The sequence below is a fragment of the Grus americana genome, chromosome 2 (genome assembly GCF_028858705.1).
Source record: "Grus americana isolate bGruAme1 chromosome 2, bGruAme1.mat, whole genome shotgun sequence".
Lineage (NCBI taxonomy): Eukaryota > Metazoa > Chordata > Aves > Gruiformes > Gruidae > Grus > Grus americana.
In genome coordinates, this window is record NC_072853.1 from 4,963,293 (window position 1) to 4,987,067 (window position 23,775).

The 23,775-nt window shown below is 40.9% G+C and overlaps 1 protein-coding gene across 4 annotated transcripts in view; it reads left to right on the forward strand.

The window, feature by feature from the left end:
• The window catches only part of TRAPPC9 (trafficking protein particle complex subunit 9), a 528,370-nt gene that overhangs the window by 11,648 nt on the left and 492,947 nt on the right, over positions 1-23,775 (forward strand). For 3 of the 4 annotated variants that reach the window (XM_054814465.1, XM_054814464.1, XM_054814466.1), the window contains exons 3-8: positions 1,786-1,931; positions 5,420-5,548; positions 10,653-10,679; positions 12,061-12,182; positions 15,343-15,468; positions 22,156-22,372. In XM_054814465.1, coding sequence (XP_054670440.1) covers positions 1,786-1,931; positions 5,420-5,548; positions 10,653-10,679; positions 12,061-12,182; positions 15,343-15,468; positions 22,156-22,372 — 767 coding nt within the window. The remainder of the gene's footprint in view (positions 1-1,785; positions 1,932-5,419; positions 5,549-10,652; positions 10,680-12,060; positions 12,183-15,342; positions 15,469-22,155; positions 22,373-23,775) is intronic. The other variant, XM_054814467.1, reaches the window with a different exon arrangement.

Below are 23,775 nucleotides of genomic sequence, written 5' to 3' on the forward strand. Positions count from 1 at the left end.
GAAGCGCGGGCAGCCGCACGTACCGGCCCTCGGGGAGCGGCAGTCCCCGGGAGCGCCGCGAACAGGCAGCGGCGCCTGAGGGAGCGGGACCAGCCCAGGAAGGGCTGCTGCTGCTTCTGCTTCCTCGCAGGCTTAGGCTGCTGCCCCCACGGTCACCCCAGCTAGCTGGTGCTGTGCAAGCCTACCCAGCACCTTGAGGTCTCCAGGGGATTAGAAGGGCTGATTAGGCAGTGCTGCGAGGTTGGCAGGAGCATGGTGGTAGAGACCAGGCGAGGGCTGTGGCTCTGCAGCGGACAGGAATCGGCTACCCTGCCAGGCAGGCTGGGCTGAGTGGAGGCAGCCACCCAGAGCTTGCTGCCAGAGCAGCTGCTGGACAGGCAGAGAGAGGGCTGCAAAGACTGCACCCCTGCGTCCTGGGTGGAGGGGGGTGGAAGCTCCACCTGTGCAAGGTGTGCTCTGGTGGGGTCACTCAGGCAGGGGGTGGAGGAGCTGCAGGAGGAAGTTAGACAGCTATGCTGTCTTAGGGAGGGTGAACAAGACTTAGCAAGAAGTAGTACTAGGGCCCTGTGGCACTGACCTCCAAGGACTGCTGAACAAAGAGCTTCAACAGGGAACTGACAGCACCTTGGAGCAGGAAGCACCATGGCTTCTGGTGACCCACAGGAACAGGATATCACTGCAGTCCCCTTCCTTTTAGGTACCAACTAGCAACAGATAGGCAACCTTGGCAGCAGACAAAACCCATGAGCAAAATTCACAGGGAGAAGCCACACCAGCAGCACAGACTAAAAGCTGCAAAAGGGCGCAGCAAGTGCTAGTAATGTGTGACTGTTGAGAGGCACCGAGGCACCTATCTGCCCACCTGGTATACAGTCAAGGGAGGTTTGCTGCTTGCCAGCAGCCAAGATCTGGGATGTCAGAGAGATGACTGCCATAACTAGTTAAAAGCACAGACTGCTGTTGCCTACTTCTTCTCCATGTGGGCAGCAATGACACAGGAAAGCAAAACCTGGGCAAGATCAAGCAGGACTTCAGAGTCCTGGGGGAACAGGTGAAAGGGACAAGTGATTTTCGTCTCTTTCTTGTCAGTCAGATGCAGGCAGAAGTTGATGCATCATGCGGATCAGTGACTGGTATTGTCACCAGCGTTTGGTTTCAGTGATCACAAGTAGATTTTTGATGAATACAGCCTGTTGGAGAGAGATAGGATCCACCTACCAAGAAGAAGCAGGAGAATATTTGCTAGCAGATTAGCTGACTTCATGAATTGTGCTTTAAACTAATGAACTTGTAGTTCTGGGCAACAAAATAGTCTGGGCAACAAAAAGGACGAACTGGAGCTCCGTGCCCAGTCTGAGAGCTATGATGTCATAGGACCCACAGAAACATTGTGGGAATACTCACATGACTGGAAGATAACAGTGGATGGCTACAAGGTCTTTCAGAAAGATAGGAAGGGAAGAAGATGGGATAGAGTTGCACTTCATATGAAAGAGAAATTTGAATGTGTGGAGCTGTGCAGTCTTTTAACTTTGAGACTCTTGTGTAAATGCTATGTAGCCAAAATGTGTGATGCATTGGGATTTTTTTTTCAATATCTCCTCAAAATGTTGGTTCTTTTGCATATTATGCTGGTTAGAATTCATACTGGATGTTTGCTCAGAGAAACAGAGTAAATTAATGTTGATCTGCTATTAAGGAGGAAAGAAAATTGACTTCAGGTCCTTATTACCTCAAATAAGTGTTTCCTGGAAATAACTGTAAATTATACCTTTTATTTTGCAGACACTATAAGAAGCGTTGTCAAGGCCGGATGCGGAAACATGTTGGTGACCTGTGTTTGCAAGCTGGAATGTTACAAGATTCCTTGGTGCATTATCACATGGCAGTGGAACTTCTGCGATCTGTGAATGACTTTTTGTGGCTTGGAGGTAGGATTAATTGATGAGAGTGAATCAGATAATTAGTTCCTAAACCCAAGTAAATCAAACTATCTTCTGTATTATGAAAATTATTTTGGTGATCAAAATCTGAGTATCAGGTGTGACTAAGAATTAATCAAAATATAAATTAGTTAATAAGACATGAGAAAGAAATGTGTTCAAGAAGACCTGCACCATGAAGTGTATTATTGTAGTAAAGCATGTACTTAAACCTAAATATTGTGTGTGATTTTTTTTTTTTTAATACTTCCCTGGAAGGTGGTTTGTTTTTCAATGGAGTGTATAGATGTTTTAATAATCTTTCTTGCAGATATCTACTATGGACTGTTAGCAAAAGATTTTTGCCTTTACATCTACCAAAGCCACAGGTGTTTAACTTCCATGAGCATAACTTCCTTCCTTTCACATTAGTTCCTAGGCTTCCCTCCTTCCCTCCTTCCCTCCTTCCCTCCTTCCCTCCTTCCCTCCTTCCCTCCTTCCCTCCTTCCCTCCTTCCCTCCTTCCCTCCTTCCCTCCTTCCCTCCTTCCCTCCTTCCCTCCTTCCCTCCTTCCCTCCTTCCCTCCTTCCCTCCTTCCCTCCTTCCCTCCTTCCCTCCTTCCCTCCTTCCCTCCTTCCCTCCTTCCCTCCTTCCCTCCTTCCCTCCTTCCCTCCTTCCCTCCTTCCCTCCTTCCCTCCTTCCCTCCTTCCCTCCTTCCCTCCTTCCCTCCTTCCCTCCTTCCCTCCTTCCCTCCTTCCCTCCTTCCCTCCTTCCCTCCTTCCCTCCTTCCCTCCTTCCCTCCTTCCCTCCTTCCCTCCTTCCCTCCTTCCCTCCTTCCCTCCTTCCCTCCTTCCCTCCTTCCCTCCTTCCCTCCTTCCCTCCTTCCCTCCTTCCCTCCTTCCCTCCTTCCCTCCTTCCCTCCTTCCCTCCTTCCCTCCTTCCCTCCTTCCCTCCTTCCCTCCTTCCCTCCTTCCCTCCTTCCCTCCTTCCCTCCTTCCCTCCTTCCCTCCTTCCCTCCTTCCCTCCTTCCCTCCTTCCCTCCTGCTTTTTTCTATTTGTTGGATATACAAGTCATCTTTGAGCACAATTTCTGCTTCTCAGTTTCATACCCTTCTAGGAAAATTGCTGTCTCCAGTTCTGCTTTTAGCTTTCTTGTTCTACTTGGAAATTCATTTAGCTTCCTAATGGCTCTGTACGTTACATGTTATGAAAATCATAACATCTTCTGACTTTCCACTTCTTTTTGAAAGAGTAGAAGGAAAGGTTAAATGGCTCAGGATTCTTCAAGCAGGAAAGGAGAACTTTTTTACTTCTGCAGGGCATGAAAATATTTTAAGGCCTATCTGTTGGACTACCAAATTGTACTTAGAGACTCAGAATAATTTGGATTGGAGGTGCCCTCTGGAGGTCTGACCTCCTGCTCATATCACATCCAGTTAAAGCAGGTTTCTCAGGGACCTGTCCAGTTGAGTTTTAGATGGACATTCTGCAATCTCTGAGCAACCAGTTCTAGGTTTTGCTGCTTGTAGTTCAAAAAAACCCAACAACAAAACATAATTTGTTCCTACATAAAAGCAGAATTTGCTATGTCAATTTGTATTGACCCTCATCCAATCACTGCACCTCCTGAGAAGCATCTGACTCTATCTTTTCTGTGCCTTCCCACTCATTGTTTAAAGACAGCAATAAGATCTCCCCTTAGTCTCTTGTTCTTAAGGCTTAACAAACCCAGATCTCTCAGCTCCTCACGTGTTATGGCCTGTAGCCCCTTGACCATTTTGATGGCCCTCCACTGGACTTGCTTCAGGATGTCAATGTCTTTCTAGTACTGGGGAGCCCAAAGCTCCAGATGTGGTCTCTCACATGCAGAATAGAGGGGAATAATCACTTCCCTTGACTTCCTGGCTCCACTGTGGCTATTACAGCCCAGGATGCAGTTGGCCACTGTTGTTGCGATGGCCTACTACTAACTGCTGTTAACTTGTCCACCATGACCCCAGGTCCTTTTCTGCAAAGCTGCTTTCCTGCTAGTCAACTCCCAGGCTGCACTGCTGCATAGGATTAACCTATCTGAGATGCGTGAGCCTGTCTTGAACTGCATGAGGCTCCTGTTGACCCAGTAGTCCAGAGGAGGCCACGAAGATGATCAGAGGGCTGGAGCACCTCTCCTGTGAGGACAGGCTGAGGGAGTTGGGATTGTTAAGTGTGGAGAAAAGAAGGTTCTGGGGAGACCTTATAGCAGCCTTCCAGTACCTGAAGGGGCCTACAGGAAAGCTGGGGAGGGACTGTTTATCAGGGAGTGTAGTGACAGGACAAGGGGCAATGGGTTCAAGCCGAAGGAGGGTCGATTTAGATTAGACGTTAGGAAGAAATTCTTGACTGTGAGGGTGGTGAGGCACTGGAACAGGTTGCCGAGAGAGGTTGTAGATATCTGCTCCCTGGAAGTGTTTAGGGCATGGGGGTTGGAACTAGATGTTCTTTAAGGTCCCTTCCAATCCAAACCATTCTCTGATTCTATATCTCCAGCCTGTCAAGTTCTTTTTGCATTGAAGACCTGCACTAATGTTCCCCCCCCCAATTCGGTATCACCCAGGAATTTTCTGGGAGTGCTCTATGCAATCATCCAGGCTGTTAATGAGGACATTATTGTCCCTGGTATTCATCCCTGAGGGACACCACTGGTAACTGGCAACCATTTGGACTTTGTACTGCTGATCCCAATCCTTTGAGCCTGGCTGTCTAGCCTGTTTTCCACCTACTTTATAGGCCAGCTATCCAAATTTTATCTCATCAATTTGGCCATAAGCATGCTATGGGAGACCATGTCCAAAGGTCTTGTGAAAGTCAAAATATACAACCTCCACTGCTGTTCCTTTGTCCGCTGAGCTAATCATCTCATAGGAGCCAGTGAGGTTGCCAAGGACTGATTTATCCTTGCTAAATCAATGTTTGCTATTCTCAGTTGCCTTCTTGTTCTTCATGTGCTTGGAAATGGCTTCTAGAAGGATTTCTTTATAGCCTTGCCAGGGAGCTGAAGTTGACCTGCCTGTAGACCCCGGTACTTCCTGCTTGTGATGTTTTCCTTTGTTCAGTTGTTAGAAACCTCCCCCAATTGGCATGGCCTGTTGGAGGTGATAAGAGAGTGGCCTGACATTGGCCATCTCTCTTGGTATCAGTGGATGTATCTTAGCCGGTTTTGTGGACTTGTGTGCAATTGTATTACATGCTTTGTATGTCTGTCTTCCTCTGCTCTGGCTAGCGCATACTCCTACAGACTCTGCTAGTAGTCTTGGCGATTTGGGAGGTCTGAGAGTAAACCGTACCAGTAAAAACAGAGATAAAAAAGACATTAAGTATCTCAGGCTTTTCCATGACCTTTGTCACTAGGTCTCCAATTTGAGGCATACTTTGTGTTTGTGTAAATAGACTTTACTATGTGATACTTCATTTCTTGCAAGTATCTCTACTAATCTGTTAGCTTTTTTCTTTACTCTACAGCTGCTCTTGAGGGGTTATGCTCAGCATCAGTCATCTATCATTATCCTGGTGGTACTGGAGGTAAAGTTGGATCTCGCAGGGCACAAGGAGGTTCTCTTTCTGCTGAGGCAGGCAACAGGCACAGACCAGGTAAGGATGGGAGGTCATTTTTACTCTGTTTGCCACCATTGAACACCTGAAAATTTCCTCCCTACTTCCTAAATCTCTAAAATTATACCAACAGCAGGATGAACTGAAGGGGTAGGTGGGAGGGGAGAACTGTATTTTTAAAAAAAATATTTTTACATGAATGACAACTCTACTGCTTTGGTATTAAGGTTGACGTGTGTTTTGCACAGAGCTGCAAAGCTTTTGATCTCTTCATCTGATTGTTAATAGTGTCTGTGTTAGTTTGAATTTTGCTGGAGGAGGTGCAGACAGTTCTGATAAAGTACATATGATATGGCAGAGCTGCTCATATTGAGAAGAATAAGTTAGGTACGTTTATTCAGAGGTGTTTTGCTATTCTAAATTCAACATTTAATAAATAGATTTAGTTAACTAAATACTGATAAACCAACATAATTTTTAAGATTTAGTATACTTTTTCTAAACTCTCAGATTGCATAACTAATATGATTGTATTAACATTGCTATGATAGACATTCTTTGGGAAATGGCTTGCTTAAACTATTTTAGGGATTATTAGGAGAGTAACAGAGAGAAAAAAAATTGAAAATATCATTAAGTCTGCAGTTCACCTGCATCTGGAATATTGAATGCCATTTCAGTTTCCCAGCTCAAAAGGGTGTTTGTGTTCCCTGTCTCCCAATTTTTCTACTGTAAGGAGGGTGCAGATGGGCAACAAAGATGGTCTTGGTATGATTTCTGTACAAAGAATAACTGAATAGCCCAGAACTCTAATGTTCTGCAAAAGAGATAGCTGAGGAGAAATATGAGAGCTCCATAATATGGTGAACGTTGTGGATGGATAGGGATCAGAGGTTCAGTGCTTCTTCAGATAGAAGATTTAGAGGTCATCAAATACTGCTAGCAGATGGAAAAGCAAATGAAAGGAATTTATTATTTATTCAATTTATAGGTGTAATGTGGAACTCCTTGTTAGGAGTTACTGGATCTGGTAGTGTGATAGAGGCAAGGCTGACGCAACTCCATGTCCCCGGGTCCAGCCAGTTGTGAGAGGGAGCATGCATTCCCAATAGGTGTACATGCACATACATACACACGCACACACAATGTATATAGACACAGCCACACAAACAAAACACAGAACTCATGCAAACACATACAGCACTAGCAGCCTGATTCTGCTCCCTCTCTGGCTGATGAGGATGATAGCCTGTTAGTAGGACAGATCCATCCAGTAGCTGGTTTTAGTCACTCAGTCTACCCAGTAGCTGGCTGCTGGATTGCCAGGTCTTACCAGTTATTGGGACTTGGACCTACAAGCCTGGAAGACCCAGAGCCCCATTCCAGTTATTTGTACTTAGACCTATACACACACACACACGTGCACTTCCCTTATCCCTATAGTTTTCCATGCTTGTCCCTTAAACTGCCTTGATCCATCCTTTACCCTGTCTTTGGTTTGTCCTTGTTGTGGTTTAACTCAACTGGCAGCTAAAACAACCATACAGCTGTTCGCTCACTCCAACCTCTGTGGTAGGATGGAGGAGGGAATCAAAAAGGGGAAAAAAAAACCCCACCCAGAAAGTAAAACTCATGGGTTGAGACAAATACAGTTTAATAGGACAGAAAAGGAAGATGATGATAGAATATACAAAATAAGTGGTGCACAGCACAACTTCTCACCACTTGAAACTGATGCTTAGCTAATTCCCGAGCCATGATCCTGCCTCTCTGCTATCTTCCCCAGTTACAAACAGAGCATGACATCATATGGTATGGAATATCCCTTTGGTCAGTTGGGGCCAGCTGTCCCGGCTGTGTCCCCTCCCAACTTCTTGTACACCCCCAGCCTACTCGCTGGTGGGGTGGGGTGAGGAGCAGAAAAGGCCTTGACTCTGTGTGAGCGCTGCTCAGCAATAATGAAAAAATCTCTATATTATCGACACTGTTTTCAGCACAAATCCAAAACCTAGCCCCATACTAGCTACTTTGAAAAAAATGAACTCCATCCCAGCCAAAACCAGCACAGTCCCCTACACATCCCATAAGAAACCTTGTACAATCCCAAGATGTTATTTCCCTGCATCTTATAATGAGTCCCGTATCCCTGTAGACAATAACCTTCCCCAATCTGTCTGTAAGGTGAACCGGAGAGCTGCTCATATTAACTGATCTTGATGGGTTTCACCCCTGGATAGCTCTGTTGGCTTTGATCAGGTTATTGGGGTTCAGCTGACTGTCACTGTTTCTCTGTGCTCCTTAGTGGTTTTGGAGATGAGCCTTTAATTGCATAACTGAACACTTGCCACATGGTATTAAGGCTCCTGAGAGTGTCTGTGGCTTCCAGGAGAGGCTGGCTAGGGTCATGAAAGAAAAATATATTGATTATTATTAGCTAGATGAGCCCTTGGTCTAACCCAGCACAGCTGTTTATATATACTGAGGTTCTTCAATACTGAAAAAAACAGAAACTGGGTTTAAGTGCTGGTGTAAGTATTCTTGTGCAGTGTCATCAAAATGATTTCATTAATCAAAAAAAAAAACCCCAACCACTCATCCTTATGCATCTATAAGTCACAATCTAGTAAATACTTGCTTTGTATTCTTTGTTACAAACTGTGTATGTTGACACCAGATAATTGTGACAGTAAAATTACCTTATTTCAGGAGAGAATAGTGATTTTTTTTTCCATCTAATACCTAGTCATTAAAATCTGTGCGTTTAGTCCCATGACCTATGAGTGCATTTTATGTTGGCTGTTATAGTATAATGTCACGCAGTTACTGACCTTTATCCGCTTTTCAATAAGTATTTAGCAGTAGATGTTGCAATCTATTTGTTTATAATGGGTACTCCTTGTTATTAAAGAAGGTAACAAATAAGTCACAGTTATCAGAATAATGGAATAAAATACATTTTGGGTATATTTTTGCTGCTTCTCTATGTAAGTTGTCTTGTAATTCAAAGTCCTGTTTACAAACTTGTTAGCGTGGTCGTATTTTAAAAATGTTTGAGTTTCATATGACAAGATTTTTCAAAGGACTTTTGTGCGAAGAAAAACTGATTACAGGGGTTTTTTTGTCATCCGTTTCAGATGAAAATGTTACTTCATGGTCCATTAGATATTGTTACCTGACTCTAGTTGTGATCTCTTAACGTTTTGACATCTGAACTGCTGAACTCTGTCTAGCCAAACAGCTATTGTTGTGATGTCTTCTTCCTACAAGGTTTTCTGAAAGTTTCAATACCTTTTTTTTTTTTTGACTTTGCAGTGCCTTTCATTTAAAATCTGTTCAAACTACAGCTTTGTTTGTAATCTACTCTGTTATAATTAATTTTGTGAGGAGAATATTTACTCTGGGGAAAATATTCCAGTGTATCTTTCTGTAGGGTAGGTCAGAAACAAAAAGGGTTTCCAAATTCTGCACAAATCAAGAAATGCCATACTGGGAGCTGATGTTCAATTTGTGCTTGCTTTTGAGGCATATAGATGTGTGAGTTACCTTTATTGCTTCCTGATGTGCCTGGAATTTTGCACCTCTTCTTGTGCCTGTACTTCAGCCTTGACAGGACCTGGTCAAGAGTAACATGTTTCTCTTGAATGTCCTGGGACTTCCACCATTTGGCATTTTTAGGCTACAGCACAGGACCTGGCTGCTCAAAAACTGTGGTGTCTGCTTTATTTGAAAACATTTCTGGAGGGAGAAGCATTAGTGTCATCTCTCTTTGTATAATACAGAGCACAAGCTTAAGAGAGTGGTGTTAAAGGGGTTTTTTGGGTTTTTATTCCCTACTAAGCAGAATTGAAATATATTTCATACCTATCTGTAACTATCAGAATATTGTCTTTTTTTTTGGTGCTTCACGCTTCAACTTCTTTTGAAATTCTTTTGATAGGAATAGTTCATCCTGAAGAGAATTAGTTGATAACAGTGTTTAAAGTACTTGCTTGATGGAAGGAGACACGGAATCTTGCCTGCATCAAAGACAGGTTTCTTCCCTGGTCATTGCTATGAGTCCTTGGACTGCAGTATCTTGCTGATTGTGAAAAGGGAACTTTGAAGTGTGACTTTTCATGTTCCTAGAACTTTTTGTTTGTAGGGGGACAGCTTTAGGCTGTGTCCCCTTGAACGGCTGGATTCCTCCCTGCAACCTTCAGTGTAAAAGAAGATTTTGAGTTGCTTAATTATGCTGGCCAGGAAGCTGACCATAGTCTGTTGGCTACGTGACTTGTGCATTGAATACACTGACTTTAGATTGCCTCGTGTTTAGCTTACTAACTTTTTTGGATTTCTCTATTGTGTTTTATTTCTTTGAAGTGCTAAGCTCTTAATTTTGTCACCTGACCATCCTCTTTACCCAAGCAGAATTGGAAAATCTGAGTGAAATGTTGGAGTATCTTTTTGATCTGGCTCTAAATCTCTACTTCGCTAGTCTGGAGTCTGAGCAAATAACTTGAAGGGAGGTCCTGCCTTGCTCATAAAGCAACTGTTGGGACTGCTTAACTCGTGATTTTAATAATTTTATTGCCATGTTTAATCAAAGTTTAGAGCAACAAGGTGTTATACACCTGATAGTCCAACTTCTTTGCAATACTCTTGGCAACTATTGGTGAATAGTCTGGCTTATGATTAAATTATTCATAAAATTTGATGGAAAATTAATGACAGTTGAAAGGGGTACAGTGATTTGAAAATGTTATTCTAGAGTATTGTGTACATTAAATGAGCTCCCACGAGGACATTTAAGCATTGCAGGACCTGATATTAAAATTTAGTAAGTAGATTGGGATGGAAACTTGCCAACTAAAACAAGAATAAAGAGAAAGGAGAAAAAGGATATGGATTTAAATTATACACTGAAATTCTTCCATTCTTCTTGCTGTGTCTTAGAATTCATTGCAAGTTTATGGCATTTTTATTTTTTAACAAAATGAGATTTAACATATGGTGGCTACTTGAATTATAATTGGTAGTCCGTCAAAGTATCAATGATGATCCTAATAAATCTTACAATTTTGTTCAAGCCTGATGTTAGTTATAAAACATTATAAGAGCTTATTTTGTTGGCTAAAAAAAAAATCATTTTTGTTCCTCCTTTTAGGGGCACAAGAAGTTCTCATTGATCCAGGTACATTATTTTCATGCATGTTTCCGAAATCTTTTCTTTTTATTACTTGCATTTGTTTTGCATTTGTATAGATAGTTGCTGCCACTTGCCAAAACTAGTACTGATTCCTGATGCTGAGTTTTTGGCTATAAATCTTGAGGAAGCAAAGAGACTGAAGGGTAACTGGCACATACCAAATGCTGTAGTTCCATGATTGTGTCCCTGTAAATTCTAATCATGATTGTTTCTTATGAGTAGCGAGAATTTAAAAATTTTTTTTAACCAACAAACCTGAATGGTCACCTGTAGTGTCATGATATTCTTTCAATCATCACTAACAGAGATTTTGAACTTAACTTCCATAAAAACCCTAAGGTGTTAATCTACAGATGTGCTTGGTATGATTCTTTAAGGTTGATATATAAAAAAGTTGCTTTAGCATTTGAGCATGGAAAATAACATATTTCTAAATATATAGAGGGAGGAGAAAGTGTCTTTCACAGTAATTTTCAACTGTCTGTTGAGAGTTAGGTCCAGCTCTGAAACACAAAGATTTCTCTGCTGTTTTAGTAGAGAAACCTCTTGGAGAAATAAATTACCGTATAATCCTACAGATTAGGTAAGATGTAAAAAGGTATAGAGCCTTGCCAAACCTTTGATGTATGTTTTCAATTTTATTATGTTAACTCTGCAATAAAATTAAATTCTAGAAATAAAATTTTCATGTTCTTTGTAATACCTGAGATTTCCTTGGCTTCTGTTTCAGATTCTTATCTCTTATGTATGTAAAGACTCTGTCTCTTGCTGCCTTCTTATATAAAAAAAGCAAAATCTTATTGTTTTGTCTGAGCCTCAGGTATTTTTTTTTTTTTTTTAAATGTGGAAGGCTCAGATTTGGTGGCCTTTGTTACAATGTAACACTTGGCTTTCTGTGATTAGACATAGGGAAGAGAAGGTTTTGTTTCAAATGATTGGAGGAAAAGGTCACTGTTCTAATAATTAGTTTATAAAAAATTGCACTTTTGTTTTCCTTAGGTGTGCATTATAAATACAATTTTTAAGTAGAACAAGGAATAATTCAAAGATTAAAATTGCATATTCAGATGTGTCCGTAATCTAATTTTAGCAGTATAATATTCATAGTCTCAATACTCAGATAAGTGTAGAAGATTATGAATATATTTGTTTTTTACTAAGTGAAAGATTATTTCATGTTTGCTGGTTTATGATTGAATCCATTTTTCATTTGCACGCTTGAAAATAGCATAGTAAAACAGAACTAGTGTTTTCTAGGTAGGGCAAGTATTCTTTGTGTATGTTTTGGTATATCCTAGTTTTCTTCTTAGATATTTAGTATTTGCTAAAAGTCCTTCTGCTCATTTCTTACCCTGTTCTGTTCTAGGTGCGCTGACTTCAAATGGTATAAATGCAGATACCAGTGCTGAGATAGGACGTGCCAAGAATTGCCTTAGTCCTGAAGACATCATAGACAAATATAAAGAAGCTATTTCTTACTACGGCAAGGTAATCCTACTTATTTTTAAGCCAACTGCACTGAAATTCTCATGAATAATGAACTGCTGTGGCTTTGGTTTCAGAGGATCTTCTAAAGCATGTGCAATAAATTTTGTAAAACACATGATAATGGAAGAAATAGGAATAATTTATACTACCGAACTAAGTGCTTGGTTTAGAGTCTGGGAATCTCAGAACTTTGGTCAAAGACAACGCCTAAAACAGCAATGTGCTGAGTAAACTATTTACTGTTCGTGCTAGTACCTGGAGGTTTTGGATTAATTGCCTTATATTTTTAAAGCACTCTCAGCAGAAGTGTTAGATATTTGAAGGTTTGTTAACTATTACATATGTTTACAGTCCTTAATACATACATCAACTCCAGTGCCGCTTTTATGCATTGTGTAAGCTGAAGGCTTACTTACTGTGTCTGCTGGAATGATCTCTGGGGAATTCAGGAGTTTATGAAGAGGTTGCTGAAGATGGATGTGATTTTACAGGATTGTTCAGGGAGGCTAGTATTTAGAGCATCTGGAGAGGTAGGGGGCTATGGGGGAAATGTGAAGGACATTCTTTGAGTCACAGAATCATTGAATGGTTTAGGTTGGAAGGGACCTCAAAGATCTAGTTCCACCCCCCTGCCATGGGCAGGGACACCCTCCACCAGACCAGGTTGCCCAAAGCCCCATCCAACCTGGCCTTGAACCCTTTAGGGATGTGGCTGCCACAGCTTCTCTGGGCAACCTGTTCCAGTGCCTCACCACCCTCACAGTCAAGAATTTCTTCCTAATATCTAATCTAAATCTACCCTCCTTCAGCTTAAACCCATTCCCCCTTGTCCTATCACTCCATGCCCTTGTAAACAGTCCCTCTACATCTTTCCTGTAGGCCCCTTCAGGTACTGGAAGGCCGCAATTAGATCTCTCCGGAGCCTTCTCTTCTCCAGGCTGAACAATCCCAACTCTCTCAGCCTGCCTTCACAGGAGAGGTGCTCCAGCCCTCTGATCATTTTCATGGCCTCCTCTGGACTCACTCCAACAGCTCCATATCCTCCTTGTCCTGGGGCCCCCAGAGCTGGACACAGTACTCCAGGTGGGGTCTCATGAGAGCAGAGGGGCAGAATCCCCTCCCTCAACCTGCTGGTCACGCTTCTTTTGACGCAGCCCAGGATATGGTTGGCTTTCTGGGCTACTAGCGCATATTGCCGGGTCACGTTGAGCTTTTCATCAGCCAACACCCCAGGTCCTTCTCCTCAGGTCTGTTCTCAATCCATTCTCTGCCCAGCCTGTGGCTGTCCTTGGGATTGCCCTGACCCACTTGCAGGACTTTGCACTTGGCCTTGTTGAACTTAATGTGGTTCACATGAAGTTAAAAGAGGATTTTTGCATTGTTAAAAGAGGATTTAGAAAAATTAAACAGTTTTTATCTCTACTGGAGTGTTTTGTTTGGGGTTTTTTTGTTTTTTGTTTTTTTTTTTTTTTTAGTTTTTTTGTGCAAATACTCAGAGCGTAAGATAGTAAGGTAGCTTAATGTTTGCTTTCATAATATGAAGAGAAAAAAAGATTTCGTACTGTGACAATAGTGGCTCAGTATCCACATCAATGTTAAGTTTAATTCTATTGCAGTGTAGTTATTTATGCTTTAATCACTTTTAATTTCAGGTATCTTTGAAACTATATTTAGACTAAGCTATGTAAATATGATGTGGCATTTCTGTGTCTGTGTTGAAGGGAGACTCTCCAAATGAAACAAGATAAATTGTGTGCATTAGTTAATTTATGATCAAGAGCAATGAAAGGTGATAGTTTTGGGGATAGTTTCAGATAAATTTGAATCCATCAATATAACAATAATTTTCAACTATGCTTTCAGCTTTTTATGTTACCTTAAGGGTAAGTTGCTCATCTAGAAATGTATGATTTCTTCAGAAGTATAAAATTATTCGACTTTGTTGGACTTAGGGCAGGATATTTATATTTTGATTATAATAATATACATTATGCTCTCAGCAAGTAATAACTGTGCTTCACTGCAGCTTTGCTTGCAAATAACAAAGAGCTTTGTCGTGGGACTGATCTATAACTGCTGAAGACAAGCATAGTTAGCTTTTGTCGAAGACCTACAGATAGAGTACCTCCTAGCTCTGATGCTGAGGAAGCAACTCTTTGTACATAGTTTTTATGTTATCACTGAGCTTAAGAAACATTTTAGCATCTTCTAAAACAGGCTAAATCTCCAATGATTTGCTTTTACTGATATAAATGCACAAGAGAGGAATACGTAACTGCTTTGGTGGAGTAACTCTTGCATTTTGTTCTGAGCTTTATTTCCCGCATTACATTTCAAACATGATAAATATCTTAACAGAGTTTAACTTCGGCAGGAGATAGTTTGACTCAAATGTCCGATATCGGTGTTGTTTGAGGAAATAACTAGATCAGATTGTTTGTTTAGAAAATAGCCTCTTGGGCCAAGCTCAAACAGATCAAAGCATACCTACATTGTCTCCTGCCTTTCTGAAGCAAGCTAAATAACTCAGTCATTTACAGCAAATGTTTTGTAAATGGATACTAGAAAACTCAGAATGGTTTGTAATTCACTTGTCATCAGTGATACTGTTTTAACTAAAGAGAAAATTGATGCAGTAAAACTAAAGTTTTGTTGCTACAGCTTCCTGTGCTATATTGTGTATTTTGTAATAAGTAGAAAAGGCAAAATTAATTCTTCATTTATTGTGATAGAACAGTATTAGGTGGTGATGAATTACTGTAAAACTGACCTTTTTGCTTACATACCTATTACACTGTGAAGGTAGAATTTATTTCTTTGTTGCAAACACACTACCCGCACCCACCATACATATGAGGTTATCCAAAATAATACTAATATTTGCAAGTTTTCTCTTTGTCTGAACTCTCAGACTGAAGCTGCGCTGTGTCTCAAAATAAGTGAGTGGAGAGGCTGAAAACTGTTGTTGCATAATAACATTTTAGATGACACCTTAATTTTCACTTGGGCATATGTTGATAATTTAACAATATAGTCACTAGCATTAAAGAATTGCTGGATTTTGAAGATGTGACAGCTGGTTTATGCGTTGAGCAGAAATACTTATCAAATCTACCAGGTGCAATACTTCAATATTATTTTAATTTTCTCCCTCTTCAAGTACAAGAATGCCGGTGTGATTGAACTGGAAGCCTGTGTGAAGGCAGTGAGAGTCCTTGCAATACAGAAAAGAAGCATGGAAGCCTCTGAGTTTCTTCAGAATGCAGTTTATATCAACCTTCGTCAGGTCAGTGTGGAAAGTCCAGTTATTTTTCTCTTCTTGTTTGAGAGATTATACTGAAGTATAAAAGTTACTTAGATTGTGGACTGGAGACTCCAGTTTATTTTCTGTGTCACTACCTTCCTTCTCACTAGGACTTGACTTCTGAGGATTTTCACATCTGTGAGTCTGGTTTAAAAGGTATTCAGAGTTAATCTAAAAACATGAGGACTTAGTTTGAGATTAAAGACTCTATTGGTTATTCTCCCTTGTGAAGGAAAAAAAAATCCCATTATTGTTCTGACGTTGTACTAGGGAAAAATAGCTGCTTGGGACAGATCTGCAATGGACTTTTTTTTTTTCCTCCCTTCATTATATCTTGCTCAATGAAACTGTAAGCAAATTGGGAATGGCAAAGTGAGCTTAAGGATCTGACTAGTGTTGGTAATCAGTTGAATTTTTGTTGTGTACTGCAAATTCTTGGTTAGGCCAAATCAGAAAAGAATTCAGAGGAGAATACGCAAGCACAAAGCTTGGCAGCTAGTCAGCATGCAGTATGTACCCTGATCAAAGCTGGCCCCAGCCAGCTCTAATAGCCCCAAATAGAAACAACTAAGTGTTTGTGTTGTTCCTGATGAAATGCATCCGGTGAAACACTTGCTGTGTTGGAGAGAACCAGAGAAGGGTGTTCTGGAGGCCCCACTGCTTTTCTTCCTAGCTGGCTGGTCTCTTTCTCTCTGTTTTGTTTTTTCCCTAAAGGAGCTTTGAACTTGATGGATGCCATCAGCTGTTGACCCCGCAAATAAATCTTTGTGCATGTAAAGCCTGCCTCAGTGTGCATTGTCATGCTATATAAAATATATTCTATAAATGCCAGATCTCCCACTGGCAGGAAAACCTTGAAATAAAAATCAGGTATATTACGTATTTTTGTTGTAGCTTAGTCAGAATTTAGGGAGTTAATGCAGATATCATCTAGCAATCTTCAGCAAAGTGTTTGACACTGTTTCCCACAGGCTTCTTCTGAACAAACTGGCAAGATACAGACTGGATGGGTGGTCTGCAAGTTGGGTAGGAAATTGGCTAACAGACCACTCTCAGAGGGTGGTAACCAACAGTTTTCACTTGGGCTGGCAGCCTGTCACAAGTGGGGTGACCCAGGGTTTGGTACTGGGTCACATGCTGTTCAACATCTTCAAAAATTATCTGGATGATGGGATTGATGATGATACCAAACTGGGTGCTGAGGTGGACACATCAAAAGCGAGAGCCATTTTACAGACAGGCTGGAAGGGTGGGCTGGCAAGAGCTGTATGACGTTTAACAAAGACGAGTGCAACGTGTTGCGCCTGGGATGACATAACCAAAGAGCCCAGTACAGGCCAGGATCTCTGTATGGCTGGGGAGCAACTTTGCTGGAAGGGACCTGGGGGTCCTGGTGGACAACAAGCTGAACAGGAGTCTGCAGTGCGCTGCTGCAGAAACAAAGGCAAATTGGATCCTGGGCTGCATCCGCAGGGGCATTGCTGGCAGAGACAGAGATGTGATCATCCGATTCTACTCAGCCCTTGTCAGGCCACACCTGCAGTACTGTGTCCAGTTCTGGTCCCCACAATTCAAGAAAGACGTGGACAGACTGGAGAGGATCCAGAAGAATGCCATGAAGATGATCAAGGGGCTGGAGAAGCTTTCTCATGAGGAAGGAGTTAGGTCTCTTCTCCGTGGAGAAGAGAAGGCTCAGGGGAGATCTTATCACAGTATTCCAGTCCTTAAAGGGCAGCTACAAAGAGGACAGGGTGCTAGATAATCTCTTCTAGACTCCCTTTCCCAGGTTGCACCAAAAGATCTTTCGAGGTCCCTTCCAGCCTTGGCAGTTCTGTGATGATTCTGTGTCACTGAGCGTAACTATCGCTTGTACAACATGCGTGATCAAACTTCATGATGTTGGCACACAGTAGATGTGTTCTAGAAAAAAAAGATGAAAAGGCTAAATTAGATACTAAGGAGCATGATCATTTTTCTTCTCAAGTGATATTGGTATTCACTGATTTTTTTTTTAATTTTTAAAAAAATCATATTAATAGTTTGTGTTGAGTCTTTTCCACTGAATCTTCTGCTGTACCTTGTATACCTAATGATCAGTTGTTCATTTCCTGATGTCAGCTATATCTGCTATTATCATTATGCCACTGTAGAAGTTCAGTAAATGGTTGCTTTAAAAAAAAAAAGGACAAACTAACACCTTGACAGTATTGATTATTTGGGTATTGAAGCCCACTGCTGAGCTGTGAACCATTCTTTACCTTTATTAATTTCAATCAAGGATGACATTGATCTAGCTCGTAATTGCATGTCTACTATTTTGTCATTTCATTGGGTGGAAGTGTTTCTAGAAAGCATTATTATGAGAAATATGAGGAAGAGAATCTTTCCAGTGTTGCGGAATGTATTTTCCATAGAGAGGGATATAGCTCGGAATTATATTTACAGCTCTTCAAGATTTACTGTAAATAGCATGGAAGCAGGTAATAGTTATTTATAATTTGGGACTAACTCAAAGGAGGAGTCATCCAGTGATAGGTTAAGGATACAGACTGTAGGACAGTGGTTTTCTCTTGCAGGTAGATAGAACATCAGCATAACCAATATTCAGCAACAGAAGAAAACACCTCACAGGATAAAGTGTATGTCTCTGATAAACAGGAAAACTAGTTTCTTTCCATATATTCAATCTTCTACCCAGTCTAGTAACATTATGTAATTAGTGTTTTCTGATTATAGGAGAGCTGCAGGGTAATAAGACTTATCTTTGCATCCAGTTATGGGGAATAAATTGTAACATCTAATGACAAAGACAGTGAGATGATAGAATTTTAATATAGTAAGGAATAATTAAAAACAAATAAAAAGCTACCCTCTTGAAAGCTTGTCTTAAAACAAGCCTGTGAAAAAAATGGCTCAATTGCTTGGATAGTGAACTACAGCCTTTACAGGTGCAATTAGTAACTTGGTTTGTTATAACTATTAAATGAAAATAAACCATATGGAAAATACGCTGTGCTTCAGATGTTGGAGGCCTGCATGGAGGAACAAGGAGGTCCTGGACAAACTCAAAGACAAAAAGGAAGCCTACAGAGGGTGGGAGCAAGGGCAGGTAGCCTGGGAGGAATACAGAGACACTGTCTGAGCAGCCAGGGATCAGGTTAGGAAAGTTAAAGCCCTGACAGAATTAAATTTGTCTGGGGACATCAGGGGCAACAAGAAAATTTTCTATAGGTACGTCAGTGATAAAAGGAAGACGAGGGAGCATGTGGGCCCCCTCCAGAATGAAACGTGAGACCTGGTTACCTGGGATATGGAGAAGGCTGAGGTACTCTATGACTTTTTTTGCCTCAGTCTTCACTGGCAAGTGCTCTAGCCATACCACCCAAGCCTCAGAAAGCAAAGGCAGGGAATGGGAGAATGAAGAACCGCCCACTGTAGGAGGAGATCAGATTCGAGACCATCTAAGGAACCTGAAGGTGCACAAGTCCATGGGACCTGATGAGATGCATCTGTGGATCTTGAGGGAACTGGCAGATGAAGTTTCTCAGCTACTTTCCATCGCATTTGAGAAGTTGTGTCAGTCCGGTGAAGTTCACGCTGATGAGAAAAGGGGAAACATAATCCCAATTTTTAAAAAGGGAAAAAAGGAAGGCCTGGGGAACCACAGGTTAGCAAGATCTGTGTTCAGCAAAATCATGGAGCAGATCCTCCTGGAAACTCTGCTGAGGCACACGGAAAATAAGGAGGTGATTGGTGACAGCCAACATGGCTTCACTAACGGCAAATCATGCCTGACAAATTTGGTGGCCTTTTATGAGAGCAAGTGAGGTCATCTACCTGGACTTGAGCAAAGCATTTGACACTGTCCTGCATGCCTCTACATTGGAGAGCCAGGGATTTAAAGGATGGACCACTCAGTGGATAAGTAATGGGCTGGATGGTTGTACTCAAAGAGTTGCAGTCAATGGCTCAATGTCCAAGTGGAGACCAGTGATGAGTGGTGTTCCTCAGGGGTCGGTATTGGGACCGGCGCTGTTTAACATCTTTGGTGACATGGACAGTGGGATCGAGTGCACCCTCAGGAGCTTTGCTGACGACACCAAGCTGTGTGGTGTGGTTGACAAGCTGGAGGGAAGGAATGCCATCCAGAGAGATCTTAGAAGACAGAGCCACAAAGATGATGAGAGGGCTGCAGCACCTCTCCTATGAGGACAGACACAGAGAGTTGGGGTTGTTCAGCCTGGAGAAGAGAAGGCTCCAGGGAGACCTTACAGCAGCCTTCCAGTACCTGAAGGGGCCTACAGGAAAGCTGGAGAGGGACTGTTTACAAGGGCATGGGGTGACAGGGTGAAGGGTAATGGCTTTAAACTGAAGGAGGTAGATTTAGATTAGATATTAGGAAGAAATTCTTCTTTTTTCCAGACACTTCATAGACTTCAAGCTTTTATAAATTTGTAAGGTCAGGACAGATGTTTGTGAATGCTATACTAATGGCTTGCAGAATGCCTGCTGCAGTCTTCCCAGAATTAATCACCTGGAGTATCTGTGTGGGTTTTGGGTGGGTTTTTTTTCCTTTCTTTCTTTTAAATCCCTGGGTGGTAACACATAACTATTTGTGCTGAGGCAAAATGCAATTTTGCTGTCTTTCTGGTGATGAAAAAACAGTTTCCTGCAACTGCAGAAAATATTTGAGTAACTTTGTGGAGAATCATTAAGCAACAAGTTAAGTAACAGTGTTAAAAACTTACTCAGTTATGATAAGAATAAAACTTTCTGAGAATCTTTTGCCTCTCTGGTAGTTGTTCCAATTACTAGTGATCACTAATGTCTACCTAAATAGCATTTCCCTGTCTTTTCTCATCTTACAAAATTTAGTTTCCATAGGTGTGTGAACATTGACAGTATTATGTTTTTGAGGAACAGCTTTTGATAGTTTTTTTTTTTTCCCAAGCTTTTCTAACTTTAGCAGGTGATCATGTGCTCATGCCCTTTTCAACTCTGCTACCATATTGTTTATTGTGCTTTTAAAAAATGACATTAATGGAAAAAAAAAGGGGGGGGGGGGGGAAGTGGAGCAGCTTTTTTTTTTCTGCTAGAGTAGGTAACCTTAACCTGGCACCTCATGTTCTTTCTGAATTATAGCTTTTGGGGTTTCTGATAAACTGGTTTAAAATTGTTCTGTATTTTCTTTTTGTGCCTTGTGTTCTTTCCAGCTGCATTGATTCATGAAAGCATTCAGCTTGGTGCAATTGCCTTTTTACAACTCATGTTACAGGGATTGGTCTTTTATATGGATGGGTGGTAGTTTTACACTGAGCGTCATCTTGTGTTGTAAATTCTGAGGGAAATAGCAACTTCAGCTTCAAAAATCGTCTGCAACTGTCTGAAATTATTTGCTAGTCTATCTGTGTCTCTTCATATCCTGAAGCACTAAGATTTGAACTATCAGATAAGGTCACGGTGCCTTCTGAAAACTCTAGGCTTCTTTGAGGTCTCTCATATGTCTATGTCCAAAATTAGAAGTGATTTTTGAAAACAGACTATTTTTTTGGTAATTATATTAGGGTTTAAGTGACTAAAAGATGTTTTGAAGCTTCATTTATAAGACCTAAAAGTTAACCAGTGTGTCTAGCATCTTCTTTTGACTTTCCAAGGCTTTAAATATCTGAAGTTAAATGCACAGAATCCAGTGATTGATACTTTAAGCTTTGAAGAATGAGTTTCTGTCCTTTAGTGCTATTTTTGTATGAAGTTTGTCATTTTAAACGCCTTTGCAAAACGTGTTAGCAACTTTAGAGTTATTTAAAATGTTTTGTATTGGTTTTGGTTGTCCATGCCAGATATTGTGCACTAGGTGTCAGCATTGGTCCACCTTCAGAACTCAGTATTGCTTGTTACTGGGATGTAGACTTGAAGTAGTTGGTGGCTTCCAGAATTTCTGCGGCAGTTTCTTGGCTGATTTCAAAGCAAGATTGTCATTCAAAGCAGAGGGGAAAGAATGGGTACTTGGGACTTGTGCCAATATATCGTTAAGCTAAAGAAGCACATGTTGGTAGTTACTCATCAAGTTTGTTTCAACTTTAAGCCTAATGGGGCTTAACCTTTCACTAATTTCTTCCTCAGCAGTTGGCAGTCTGCGTATGTATAATATCATGGAATAAAAATTTTGTGTTTTACAAGATCAAAGACATAGAAAAATTGAGACAGTAGTTTCTTTGCTTTCATGGCCTGAGATTTCAAGATTATTAATTAGATTTAATCTTAAAGGTATGAAAATGTTTAACTTGGTAAATCAATAGATTTTGGAAGTGTTATATTTTTGCCTCCTTCTTATGCACATGAATATCATGTTAAATATTTTTCCATAAAATGTGAAGCTGTTGTTGGCTGTTTTGACTATTTACTCGTTAGTATTACTGACAAATAAAGTTGCTGAAGAACTCTATCTTTGTTGCTTTCATTAGCTGTTGAACTTGAAGCAAGCTTAAGTTTTCCTGGCAGTAGAAGCTGTCCTGACTGGCTATATGCAAATTCACTGGCCTTCTGTAGTGTTGCAGATATGTCTACTACATTTTTTTTCCTCCTGTTATTTTTTCTTTTAAACTCAGATATGTGCTTTAGAATTTTGATTTAAAAAAAATCCTTTTCTGTGTTCCCCTTAAATTTCAGCTTTCAGAAGAAGAAAAAATCCAGCGTTACAGCATTCTTTCTGAGCTGTATGAACGTATTGGTTTTCATCGAAAGTCTGCATTTTTCAAGCGTATAGCAGCAATGCAGTGCGCTGCACCCAGCATCCCAGAACCTGGGTGGAGGGCCTGCTACAAATTGCTTTTGGAAACTCTCCCTGGCTATAGCTTGTCATTGGATCCTAAAGATTTCAGCAAAGGTAAGCATCTTTGGGAAAGTATGGATTTGCATAGTAGGTCACTCAACTGGCTTTCTATAACTAATTTCCTTGAGAGATTTGAAATTAAACCAAAGTGATTTACCTATCTGAAACTAATTGTGGCAAATAGAGCAGTTCTTTAAAACAGTACCTTCATTTTTTCTTAGGGTTGCTTTCAATAATTTTGAATTTCTGTGAGGTACTGCTGAATATGTTGCTGTATTCCTCTGCAGCAAATAATTATGCTTTATTTATGAGAGCTTCGCTTCTACTCTGTTTCAAAAATGTATTTGTTTTTCATTATACACTTCTCAGTACAAAAAAGGTCATATTTTATTTTGAGTACTTTTTTAATTAAAGTGCCTTCAATTTGTCTACCAGAAATTGTATTTCTTTTGGTATTTGTTGTTATTTGTTCTTATAAACAAGGAATGAAAGATTCATTTACATATTCTTCTACATAGGCACACGTACATATGTACATATAATGTAATTATATCTATAACTGTAGGGTCTAATATGTCACATTTTTCCACAAATTAGATCAGAGTGGTGTTATCTGTAAGACTAGCATTTGGTTAAGACATTTCAACAGTTTTTAGATGCTATATATCATTTGAATTACTGTTTTATGGCATCTTGAAAACCAAAGGAAAAGTAGTCCATAAGAACACATGCCAGTTCTTGTAGCTGTTAAGCACTGTTTTCCTTCTGCAAGTTATGTGCTGCTTGCTGCTCTTCTTTAGGTAAACTATATTTCAACAATTTTATCAATGTTATCTAAAGCTGTATATAAAGTAATAATTTTGAAAGCTGTCTTGATTTTAATATACTGTGCTGCAAGCTAATATGCTGCTTGGGAACTCCTTTTGAGTAAATCTTTCTATGTTGCCCAAAAAACTTGCATTATTCTGCATAGGAGCATTTTTGGGGACCATTCACTAAATATCCTAGCTTTAGGAGAGGAGCAGCAAGCAATAGGTGAGTCCAGAGGAGGCCATGAAGATGATCAGAGGGCTGGAGCAGCTCTCCTGTGAGGACAGGCTGAGAGAGTTGGGATTGTTCAGCCTGGAGAAGAGAAGGCTCTGGGGAGACCTTATAGCAGCCTTCCAGTACCTGAAGGCGCCTTCAGGAAAGCTGGTGAGGGACTGTTTACAAGGGCATGGAGTGATAGGACAGGGGGTAATGGGTTTAAGCTGAAGCAGGGTAGATTTAGAGTAGATATTAGGAAGAAATTATTGACTGTGAGGGTGGTGAGGCACTGGACCAGGTTGCCCAGAGAGGTTGTGGATGCCCCATCCCTGGAAGTGTTCAAGGCCAGGTTGGATGGGGCTTTGGGCAACGTGGTCTAGTGGAGGGTGTCCCTGTCCATGGCAAGGGGGTTTGAACTAGTGAGGTCCCTT